The sequence below is a fragment of the Capricornis sumatraensis genome, chromosome 3, assembly GCF_032405125.1.
Source record: "Capricornis sumatraensis isolate serow.1 chromosome 3, serow.2, whole genome shotgun sequence".
NCBI classification, from domain to species: Eukaryota; Metazoa; Chordata; class Mammalia; order Artiodactyla; family Bovidae; genus Capricornis; species Capricornis sumatraensis.
In genome coordinates this window covers 176,102,847-176,116,028 of record NC_091071.1, presented here as the reverse complement: position 1 = coordinate 176,116,028, position 13,182 = coordinate 176,102,847, and the positions used below count along the sequence as shown (strand labels likewise).

At 36.5% G+C, this 13,182-nt stretch overlaps 1 protein-coding gene across 5 annotated transcripts in view; it reads right to left on the bottom strand.

The window, feature by feature from the left end:
• EIF4G3 (eukaryotic translation initiation factor 4 gamma 3) overlaps nucleotides 1-13,182 on the bottom strand; it is a 177,506-nt gene that overhangs the window by 55,774 nt on the left and 108,550 nt on the right. For all 5 annotated transcript variants that reach the window (XM_068967770.1, XM_068967767.1, XM_068967766.1 and 2 more), the window contains one exon: nucleotides 7,474-7,671. In XM_068967770.1, the coding sequence (XP_068823871.1) occupies nucleotides 7,474-7,671 (198 nt within the window). The remainder of the gene's footprint in view (nucleotides 1-7,473; nucleotides 7,672-13,182) is intronic.

The following is a 13,182-nucleotide window of genomic DNA, read 5'->3' as shown; positions in this document are numbered from 1 at the left end:
GGGTTGGACAACCCTTTGTTGTAGGTGGCTGTCTTGTGTACTGTAGGATGTTCAGGAGCATCCTGGGCCTTTATGCACTAACATGCTAGTAGCCATTAGCAAAAATGTCTCCATTTATTGCCCGAGGTCAGAAAAAAAATCAACCTGGAGACTTTAAAATCAGAGATCTAAGTCTCTGAGCTTGTTGTTTAGTAGCTAAGTTGTGTCTAACTCTTTATGATCCCATGGACTGCAGCACACCAGGCTTCCTTGTCCTTCACCATCTGCCAGAGTTTGCTCAAACTCATGTGCATTGAGTCATGGATGCCATCCAACCACCTCACCCTCTGTCACTGCCTTCTTGTCCTGCCTTCAATCTTTCCCAGCATCAGGGCCTTTTCTAATGATTTGGCTCTTCACATCAGGTGGCCAAAGTATTGGAGCTTCACCTTTAGCATCAGCCCTTCCAATAAATATTCAGGGTTGATTTCCTTTATGATAGACTGGTTTGATCTCCGTGTCCGCCAAGGGACTCTCAAGAGTCTTCTCCAGCACCACAGTTCAAAAGCATCAATTCTTTGGCACTCAGACTTTATAGTCCAATTCTTCCCTGGTAGCTCAATGGTAAAGAATCCACCTGACATGCAGGCAAGCCGGTTTTGATCCCTGGGTGGGGAAGATTTTCTGGAGGCGGAAATGGCAACCCACTTCAATATTCTTGCTTGGGAAATTCCATGAACAGAGAAGCATGGCGGACTACCGTTCATGGGGTTTCAGAGTGTCAAGACACGACTGAGTGACTAACACTTTCACTGGCTCTTGTTCGAACTAGGGTTCTATCATTTAACACTGGAAACCTCCGTATGTATAAAATCCCTATTCAGGCAATTTTCCAACTTCCACAAAATGTTTTAAAATAGGAATAATAAAATGATTGTGAGGATTGTATCAGTTAGATGTGACACATCCTCCCAAAATACTGCTATGATTCCTACTACTCTTTACTACTATTATTTAGAAACATGGCTGTGTGGGCAATTATAACTAGATTCCAATACTTCAAATTCATGATAATCCATGCAAGTGGCATGAGTCTACACATTCTTAGGACTATGAACCAGGCCAAAGATCTTACAATTTGACCTGCAGATGTGTCTCAGTAAAACATACAGATAATGAAAGTGAAGTTACTGAAATAACTGAATGAATATAATGGATAGAAAAAGAATACCCCCCTGGGTAATATCTTAATTTTTAAATTCACTCTTCATTTTCTCTCATTCTGTTGGAGGAACTGTTTCTCAAACTAACAATTATGTTAAAAACAAAACAAAACAAAACAAGTAGCACTTGTGGTCAAGAAGGACTGGAAAATGTTGCACAGAGCAAATCCTTCTTGTTTGATTTCACAAGAAGCATTATAACAGGAAGCCAAAACTTAAAGCAAAAAAATCTGCTTAAGCTGGCCTTAGTGAAACATACACTGTCATTTCAATTTTGGACAACACTGCTCATGGATGCCATCTGAAAATTATCAGCTTAACTCCACTTCTTCCTTTATAAGGTATAAAATAAAAGAGCACACACTCAAGGAGTCATCACTCAAGTTTGCTAAAACTTAGTATCTTGATATATGTACCTTCATCTTTCATTTCTAAGAAACTAAATATCCAAGTTAAGGGCCCTGAGTGTTTAAAATTTTTTTTCACTCTATTGCTTGCTCTTCTTCTTTTCAAAGTTTAGCTTTAAGAACACTGAAGCCTCCCAGAGCTTCACTTAAATGCTTTCAAAGCACTACCACTTTCCAGCCTTCACAGTTAATCCCATTATCCTGATTTTTATAATAATCACTTACTTGCTTTTCTTTGTTTTACCATCCCGATATGCATTTCCAAATCCCGCATTTGTTTTTGAACTTTAAATAAACAAACAATATAACATATACTCTCGGGTCTGGCTTCTTCTTCTAAAGCTTTTTCTTGTTACAGCCATGTGCACTCAGTTATAGTTTGGTTTGACTGTCCTAGTGCGAACAGGCAACAATTCATCCATTTTACTGTTTATGGGCAGTTTCAAGTTTTTATTCATTATGAATAATGACAAACATTTTCATATGCTTCCTGGCTCATCAGAAATGTATGTTTATCTGGTGCATATATTCTTAAGAATGGAAATACTGGTTATAGCAAAAACAAACAAACAAACAAACAACAAACACCTCCAGGTTTTGTAGATGATGCTAAACTCTTTTCCAAAGTGGGGGAAAAAAAAAAAAAAAAAACACCTCCAGGTTTTGTAGATGATGCTAAACTCTTTTCCAAAGTGAAAAAAACAAAAAACAAAAAAACACCTCCAGGTTTTGTAGATGATGCTAAACGCGCTTTTCCAAAGTGACTGTTACGATTTACATTCCTACTGGCCCTGTTTGACAGCTCTGGTTGCTTCACCTATTTGCAAACATCTGGTAAATTTAGCAATCTGGTATTACCGCATGGTTTTATCCAATTATTTTTTTTCATATTTATTGGTCATTTGGATAACCTCTCTGGTGAAATATTTAAGATTTTGGTCTATTTAAAAATTAAGCTATTTTCTTATTAATGTAAGTTTTTTCAATACTTTTTTAATTATTGGAGGAAAACTGTTTTACGATCCTGTGTTGGTTTCTGCATGCAACACAAATCAGTCATAACTGTCTGTGCATATATCCTTCATGCGCCTCCCTCTGCCAACCCCCTCCTCACCCCCCGGGTCATCAGGCTGGGCTCCCTGTGTCAGCTGTTTCACACATGGTGTATATATGTCAATGCTACTTTCTCAATTGGTGTGTCCTTTATTGGATTTCTATGCTGCAATTATCTTCTCCTAACATGTGGCTTGCATTTTTACTTAATGGTGACATCTTTTCATGAAAAATGCTAATTTTAATGTAGTTTGATTTACCAACATTTTCTTTTGTATATGGTGACTTTTGTGTCCTAAGAAACTTGCAGACAAATTATTGTTTCTTTTTAATATGTTTTTCTTCCTATAATTAGCTTTACTAGCTTTCTTTCAGCCTTTTTAAAAAAAGCCATGCTTGGGGATTGTAGGAGATCTTTTATCATCTTTTAACCTCTTGTTAATTTTCTTTTTGGGGGTCTCAGTGCTTCAATATGGATTCTGTACACTTACCTTCTAGTTCATAATTCTTTTCTTCAGCTGTGTCTCATCTGCTATTAAACCCTCTTACTTACTGTCTTCTTAATTTTAATATTCAGTTTTGGAAATTCTGTTCAGTCCTTTTTATACTTTTTCTCTACTGAAATCGTCAAATCTATCACCTTTAATGTAAGCAAATTCATTTAACATCTGTGCCTGATAAAACCAGAATCTGGAGCCCAGCATAGGGCATTTGCTTGTTGTTGGTTCTCATTCATGCTGTCTTTTTCCCTCGTGTGCCTAATTATTTTTTAAAATAAACTGTAGTATATTCTTCTGTCTTCTTTAGGCTTATTATGGTTGCTTCCTATTGTTCACTATTAAAATCAATACATAAACATTCTAATATATGATTCCTTGTGCACAAATGGGAATTTCTCTGGGATATACACCAAGAAGTGAAATTACTGGGGAACAGCAAATGAACATCTTCACCACTGTTGTCTAATTACTCTCCAAAGTGATCATGCTCATCTTTGCTTTTTACCCTCACTCTCATGGATGTGACTTGCACAGAACTGTATCTTGTCATTTCTTGTTACTAATAATGAATAACACTGAGTATCTTTTAAGTTTATGAGCCAATGGATTTCATTTCTATGAACTGTCCATTTTTTATATTGGGCTTTTTTTTTTTCCTTACTGATTTGCTTTTTTCCCCTTCAGCTCTGGATTCTAACATTTTGGCAGCTATATGCATTTCAGATATATTCTCCCAGGCTGTGGCTTTACCTTTTTATTTTATTTATAGCATCAATTTCTGCACCAAGGGTTATACATTTTAACAGTCATATTTGATATTTTCCTCCTTTATATTTATTTTGCATCTTGCTGAAGAAATTTTCACCCAAAGTTCATGAAGATAGCCTTCTTTTTCTACTAAGAGATTAGCTTTTCATATTTAGGTTTTCATTATTTTTATGGCTGTTTGATTTTTGTATTTGGTTTGTATTAGAAATTTATGAATAGTCCCACTGCCAACCTTAAGTAAAACAAATCACTGTTAAATAAAACAAACCTCAAAAGTAAGTTAGCTATGATGTTAGAAGTTAGGACAGTGGTCATCTTTAAGGAAGAAAGGTACAATTACATTTATTGACCAGAGAGTTAGGTATGTTCACTTTGCTGATATACAATGAAATATACACTAATGTGGTAGCTTAAAATTAAACATTATGAGAGTATTTAAATCATTAATTTATATTTAACTTATATGCAGAGTACATTCTGAGAAATGCTGGGCTGGATGAAGCACAAGCTGGAATCAAGATTGTCAGGAGAAATATCAATAACCTCAGATATGCAGATAACACCACCCTTATGGCAGAAAGCGAAGAACTAAAGAGCATCTTGATAAAAGTGAAAGAGGAGAGTGAAAAAGTTGGCTTAAAGCTCAACACTCAGAAAAATAAGATCATGGCATCTAGTCCCATAACTTCACGGCAAACAGATGGGGAAACAGTGGCTGACTTTATTTTGGGGGCTCCAAAATCACTGAAGATGGTGATTGCAGCCATGAAATTAAAAGACACTTACTCCATGGAAGGAAAGTTATGACCAACCTAGACAGCATATTAAAAAGCAGAGACATTACTTTGTCAACAAAGGTCCGTCTAGTCAAGGCTACGGTTTTTCCAGTGGTCATGTATGGATGTCAGAGTTGGGCTATAAAGAAAGCTGAGCACCGAAGAATTGATGCTTTTGAACTGTGGTGTTGGAGAAGACTCTTGAGAGTCCCTTGGACTGCAAGAAGATCCAACCAGTCAGTTCTAAAGGAGATCAGTCCTGAATATTCATTGGAAGGACTGATCTTGTAGCTGAAACTTCAATATTTTGGCCACCTGATGCAAAGAGCTGACTCATTCGAAAAGACTCTGATGCTAGGAAAGATTGAGGGCAGGAGGAGAAGGGGACGACAGAGGATGAGATGGTTGGATGGCATCACTGACTCGATGGACATGGGTTTGGGTGGACTCTGGGAGTTGGTGATGGACAGGGAGGCCTGGCGTGCTACAGTTCATGGGGTCGCAAAGAGTCAGACATGACTGAGCAACTGAATTGAACTGAATTTAACAAAAACTATAAACAAGCAATTTTCCTTTTTCCAAACTATTTGTATTTATGTTATACTTCAATAAAAAAGTTTAAAAATAAATACTCTTTGGTATGTAACTTTGGGGGAACCTGTGCTAAAGAAGCAAAAGCTCCAGCGTCTACGAATAAATGCACTTAGCTGTGTACTGCAGCACTGCTTCTGGTTGCAAAAAACCCTCCACAACAAAACCCAGAAACAACAGGGGGTGAGGTAGGGGCAGAAGAGGGGAAAATGAATGAAAGAAAATTTATATGTGTATGTGTGTATGTATAACGGGATATATGAAGCCATTAAAAGTGTGAGTAAAATCTATCTGCAATGACCTATGGGAATGTCTGAAACATACTAAGTGGGGATAGAAAGCAAAATGCAAAATAATGACATAATTCAATTGACACAAAAAATTAAAAACATCTTCTTTACACATATGTGTATATTTTGATATGATTTTATAAATATAAAGAAAATTATGGAACAGTACAATCACTTGCATTGATTGCCTTGGAAGGAAAGGAAACTTAACTGACTGGGGCTTCAAGGGAAGAATATTAACTTTTTCTGTGTATTTCCTTATTCTTTTTGAATTATTCCAATAGGTTGTTATTTTATAATTAAAAAAAAATCCAATAAAGTTTAAAAATTCTTACTATAAAAGGGTATGTCACAACGAAAGACCCATAAGTAGTTGGCTTATCTGTGAATTCTTCCCATTCCAAGCTAACTTGTATTATGGCCAGGCCTCTAAGGGTCATTTTCATCAACAGTATTCTTCAATTAAAGTACTTGTTTGACTGAGTCCCTTCACTGTTCACCTGAAACTATCACAACATTGTTAATCAGCTATATCCCAATACAAAATGTTTTTTGGTGTTAAAAAAAACAAAATAATAACAACAAAAATTCACAACCCTTTACTGATTCAATACAAAACTGGTAAAAAGCATAAAATTATGAGCCAGAAGATCTGGGATCTAGTCCAAGTTCTAATTTCTGACTGCAGGATTTCATGGCTGTCACAAGGAAACAAAGGGCATGAGCTGGTGAGGAATCAGTCTGCTTTCAGTCTCGGCCGCCCTCTTATCCTTTTGCCTTCAATCTTTCCCAGCATCACTAGTAGTGCTAACTATTACAATCATCCTCATGCTTGCCTGAGACCTGAGCCTGCGGGAATACATTCCTCCTTCCTTGTATTTGTACTCGCCACTCCTCTCCATTCAGGCTGAACTAATTCTACCTGCTTCATAAAAGTTTGTTATTTCCCAGGAATATGGTGATTTCTTTTTCTTTCAACTTGATATTTCAGGCTGAATCATCCAATCAGACACCAAGACACTACAACATCACAAAATACCTTATGAGTGTTTCTTTTTCTTGCTAATGCTATTTTTCTCCAATACGGATTTTCAGTCCCTTGAAGACAGAAGATGTGCTTTTTCCTAAGTCCCAACAGATTTACTACTTTTAACACAGGTACTCAAGAGCACTGGGATAAAATGATAGAATTTTGAATTTTCATAGGCACAATGACAATAAGGTATGATAATCAAGAAAAACTCAAATGTTAAAGGACACACATTTCTGATACAGGTACCTTGGTAACAGGCAGAGAAAACACAGATGATACATGGCAGTTTTATGACTGCAGAATAGAGGATAATGAACACTAACCAGAAGCTCTTTGATCTCCCATTCTTTCTTGCCCTAGATTTGACAGGCTGTGGACAATGTAAAGAGAAAGAAATCTAATAGTATCTAAGAGAGTATCATCAGTTTTGAAACCTTTATGACCACAACTACGCTAGCACTTTTACAAAAGCTAGACTCAGAATCAACATGCCTTCCAATTTTGAATCTAAATGTAAATGTAAGCATTTGCTTTATTTCTATAAGATGATACACCAGGAAAAACTGGTTACTCATGACAAAAATGTCACATTACAAATTTTAACCTTCTTTCATCTTCCCCACACTGCATGGGACCACAACATGCCTATTTCAGTCTTACCTCCATATCCCCTTCAGAGGTGAAAATACATTATAAAAAAGCAAGGCTATTTTTATACAATGAGAATATTATATGTACTAAAAATATATTCTCCCCTTTACTCTGCCCCATTAACACTTCTGGGAAGAATATGTAGTGAGGGGAGAATATACCTCTTGGAGCTTTCTGGTTTTACTCCTTCCTCTCTTCTTACCGTTACTAGACATCGACACATGTTTGCGTAAGCCACAGAGAAACTGGGTTCGTCAATAGCCTTCTCAAAGACCAGGTCAATGACTCCTTTCAGCCGCTCCTCGGTGTCAACAGTAAGTCCTGACACTTGCTTCATCAGCTGGTTGAACATCTGTGGTGTCAGTTTATTTAAGATACTTCGAACTTTTCTAAAAAGTTCCTACAAGGACCACAAAAAAGAAGAAACCATTATATTATCTGTGACAATATGATGCTTTCTATAAGGACTAATATTTTGTTTGTAATTTATAAGTGCAATTTCCTAAATCATTAACAAAGACTATGAATGAGTCATAGAAATAATTAAATCTATTTTATCATATACTAAAAATTTATAACACCTACTTTTTTACCACTACTGATGCGAATTCAAGCAACTAGGTATATTCACACTCCACGGGTGGGACTATAATTTGGCACATTTCCAAGGGCAATCTGACAATGCGTACTAAAACTGTTAAACCAGCAATTTTACTTTCATAAATTTATTCATATTTAAGGATAGGTTAAAAAGGATTTAGCGATCATAATTTCAATCAGTAACCTTTTAGAGCAAATAACTTAGATGTCCTAAAATAGAATTTCATCTACAAATGGTATAATATAAATTATCATATAAAACACTAGGCAGAAGTTACTATAATAATGTTATAGAAAGCTTCATCAGATTAGAAATAGAAGTGAACTTCCTCAACGAGAAAAAGGCCGTTGATAACCTTACTCAGTGGTGAAAGAGTAAGTGTTTCCCCCTCACAGTGAGAACAAGACAGAAGCATCTGTTCTCACCATTCCTATTCAAAATTTTACTGGAGGTCCTATTCAGTGGAATAATGCAAAGGAAAAGAACTACAACCCATACAGATCTAAAGGAAAAAATAAAATTCCCTTTTCACAAATGACTGTCTTCACAGAAAAATCATAAGAAACCTATAAAAGTAGACACTAAGTGAGTCTAGCAGGTTTGTAGAACACAAGTCAATATACAAAAATCAATTTTATTTTTATGCATTAGCAATAAACAACTAGAAATTATGTTTTTAAAAAGTAGAATCTATAACTACCAAAACCATGAAGTACTTAGATGAGAATCTATCAAAATATCTGTCAGAGTTATGTGGTGAAATGTTTAGGTGACTGATGAAAGAAATCGAGAAATGCCAAAATAAACAGAGATCTATACCATGTCCCTGTATTATAAAACTCATTATTGTTAAGTTGCCAGTTTTACCCAAAGAGATCTACAGATTTCACATAAACAAAATAAAATACCTAATAAGGTATTTTTTGGAGGGGGGAAGAGTAGAAATCAAGAAGCTGATTCTTCAGTTGAAATGGAAAAACAAAAACTAGAACAGCTTAACAATTTCAAAAAATGACAAAAATTGGGAGACATATAACCTAATTTCCACACTTACCATATGAAGCTACTATGCACAGATAGTGGTACTGGCCAGAGAACGGACACATAAATCACGAGAACAGAATAAGTGTAGAAATATATTCACACACATATGAAGAACTGATTTTCAACAAAGGTGCAACGAAAATTCAGTGGACAAAGGGTAAGTCTTTTCAACAAATGATGCTGGAACAACTGGATATCCATAAGCAAAAAAAGAAAAAATCTTGATTCATACCTTACACATAACACAAAAATTAACTAAAACAGGATCACAAACCAAAATGTAAAATCCAAAGTTAGAAACTTCTAGAACAGAGGACAAAAATTTTGTATTCTTATGTGTACAGGTATTTTAAGTGAGACAGCAAAAGCACAATGTGGGAAGGAAAAAATCGATAAATCGAGCATCATCAAAGTTAGAAACTTATGCTTGGCAAAAGATACTATTAAGAAAATGAAAAAAGCAAACCACAGATTGGGGAAAAACTTTTTTTTAAAAATACACATCTGACAAAGGATTTATATACAGAATAATAATTTTAAAAAAAACTCTCTCAAAATTCAGTAAGACAGCATACCAACCAACGAAACAGGCCAAAAGATATAAAGAAAACTGTATTAAAGAAGATACACAAATGGCAAATAAGCACATGAAAAAATGTGCTTATTCAACACACTGGTCTTTTGGGAAATGCAAATTGAAACTACACTGAGATATTATCACATGTCCATTAGGATGGTTAAAATTTACAGAACAGAAAATAATATGTGCTGGTGAAGACTGAACTATTGAAACTCTCATGCCTTGCCAGTAACCATCCTGGAAAACAGTTTGGTATACTCTAATAAAGTTAAACCTATGTTGATCCAAAAGCTAGGAATTTACCCTAAAGAAACAAAAACGTATTTGCTCACACAAGTCCTCTATGTGAATGTTCACAGTAATTTTATTCATAATTACTAAAACCTGGAAAGTGTTTATCTTGTGAATGGATCCAGTAAAGAAAGTCCAGTTCAGTTCAGTTCAGTTCAGTTGCTCAGTCGTGTCCAACTCTTTGCCACCCCATGAATTGCAGCACACCAGGCCTCCCTGTCCATCACCAACTCCCGGAGTTCACTCAGAGTCACGTCCATCGAGTCGGTGATGCCATCCAGCCATCTCATACATGCAATATGAAGGATGAGTATCAAATATATTCACTGAGTAAAAGAAGCTTTACTCAGAATGATTCCATATTTATATGACACTCTGGAAAAGGCAACACTACAGGGACTTTCCAGGTGGCACACTGGCGAAGAATCCGCCTGCCAGTGTAGGAGGTGCAAGAGATGCATGTTTGATCCCTTGTAGTAGGAAATGGCAACCTACTCCAGTATGCTTGCCTGGAAAATTCCATGGACAAAGGAGCCTGACAGGCTACAGTTCATGGGGTCGCAGAGTCAGACATGCCTGAGTGCACAAACGTGTGTGTACACATACAGAGGAACAAACACACGACTGACTGCCAGAAGTGAGCATGGGCAACAGAGGATGAAGACAAAGCAGACCAAGAAAATTTCAGGGGGCTGATGACAATGCTCTACATCTTGATTGTGGTGGCAGTAACATGACCACGTGTTTGGCAAGAATTATAGAACTATAAACAAAGAAGGAAACCTAACTAAATTTAAATTATGCCTCAGTAAAAATATGAAGTTGTGAAAATCTATGAAACCATGATATAATAACTGAATAACCTATAAAATATTTTGTTTGATCCCTATATAATTTAATCTGAATACAAGGATTTTTAGAAAGTGTACCAGTATATCAACAGTTTTAATACAGTAAATAAATCTATTTAAATTTTTAAAAATCATATTGTCAACTTTTAAAGCATTAAGTCAGCTGCCCTTTTATAGAGAAGAAAAATTTCAAGTTTATTAGGGATGAGGGAGTCATTGCACTTCTCCAAATTGCCTGTATCAACTGAGACAGCACCATTTAGGTCTAAAACTTTAATTTGTGCTTTCCACAAAAACAAAATAAAAACGAAAATAAAACCCAGCCTTCCGATCTTCAAATAGATCAGAAAATACTAAGCTTAGAAAAACAGGAAAATGAAAAGGTCATTTATTGAAGTAATGTACAGTAAGTGACTATAGTTAATAAGGCTGTTGCAAATATCATATGTTATTGCTTATATGTGGAATCCAAAAAAAAAAAAAAAAGGTCCAAATGAACTTATTTAGAAAACAGAAACAAAGTCACAGATGTAGAAAACAAACATTTGGTTGCCAGAGGGAAAAGGGGGATAGGAATAAATTGAGAGATTGGGATTAGTTTTTCCAGTAGTCTTGTATGCATGTGAGAGTTGGACGATAAACAAGGCTGAACACCAAACTGATGCTTTTGAACTGTGGTGCTGGAGAAGACTCTTGAGAGTCACCTGGAGAGCAAAGAGATCCAACCAGTCAATCCCAAAGGAAATCAATCCTGAGTATTCACTGGAAGAACTGATGCTGAAGCTGAAGCTCTAACACTTTGGCCACCTGATGTGAAGAGCCAACTCACTGGAAAAGACCCTGATGGTGGGAAAGACTGAAGGCAGGAGGAGAAGGGGACGACAGAGGACGAGATGTCAGATGGCATCACCGACTCAATGGATGTGAGCCTGATCCAGCTGTGGGAGATGGCGAAGGACAGGGAAGGAAGGCTGGCGTGCTGCAGTCCATGAGGTCACAACGAGCTGGGTGATTGAACAACACCAACAAATAGGGGACACTGCGTGGCACAGGGACCTCTACTTACTACTCTGTGATGACCAACATGGAAAAAGAATCTAAAAAAGAGTGAGCACGTGTGGATGTGTAACTGGTTCACTCTCGCTGTACACCTGAAACCAACACAAAGTACATCACCAATACGCCAACAAAAATTAAAATACAAGGAAAATAATACTGTTTTGCACATTTGAAAAGTTCTTACCACAAGAATAAGATTCTACATGATGATGGAAATTAAGTAGGCTAACTGTGGTGATCATTTTGCAATATACATACAAATACTGAATGATTATGTTGTACACCTAAAAAGTAATATGTCAATTTATACCTGAATTGAAAAAGGAAATCTCCAGTATCAAAAAACAAACCATTGACTAAAAGGCATTTATTCATTATGACTGAATATCTAGTTGATGTTTTGCAATTTCATCTAGATACAAATAAGGCATAAGGCACAGTAATCAAAACCATCAATATTCAGCTTCAAAGACAGGAAAGTTACAAGAAACATGACAGAGCAAAGCACAAGGTTGATTAGAAGCCTTCGAGAAGGGAAGACTGTAATGGGTTAGTGAGGAAATAACTTTAGAAGGAAATGAGAATGGGGCCAGATTGTAAAGGGAAATTAAAAAAACAAGCTGGCCACATGAAAAAAGGGTGGCAGGAGGACAGAAGATCTTTCAGGAAGGGAGATATTTTAGAAAGGATTGTTACTGAGGCTCTTCCACTGCAGGACTACTGCGCACTAGTGGGAAAGAAAATGACACGACGATAAGCTAGAAGCTAGAGCGAGGAGGAAAAAATCAGCCCATCAGAGAGATGAGCGGGCAGCAGCAGTGGGATTACTGTATCAAGAGGAGAAGAGAGATGAAATAGCGGCCTGAGCAGCAGAACTGCAACTGTAGTGTACATATGCGGAAGGAGTCTAGACACGTCATTAATAATGATTTCCTAGAAATGTTTCAAGGAGACGATTAATTCTTACGGCATCCACTAGTGATCATTCATAATGCTGCTATAAATACAGAGGGTAGGAACAAACATCAGAGTGGAAGCTTTCTGGAGGTGGCGGCAACAATAAAACTATGGTTTTGACAAAAGGATAGAAAAAGAGTAATAGGAGGAACAACATGGGATATACCTGTGCAGAGAAGAATGGAAACACAAAAAGGAGAGGGAATGAAGCAAAGATGCTCTGTATTAAGAAGACAAAGTTTCAAGAAGAGGAGGTTGTACTGGCCCTGCATAAGAAGTCTATCAACCCTGCAATGGATTTGCTTTATCTATTTATTAAAGAAAACTGAACTAATTAATGATACCTCAAAGTCAATATAATTATTCTGTTTCTGAAGTAACAATTAATAATGGGGAGAACTTAGTCAGAATAGCCATCATTAAAAAGTCTCCAAAAAACAAGTGCTGGAAAGGGTGTGGAGAAAAGGGAACCCTCCTATACTTCTGGTGGGAATATAAATTGGTGCAGCTACTATGGAAGACAGTATA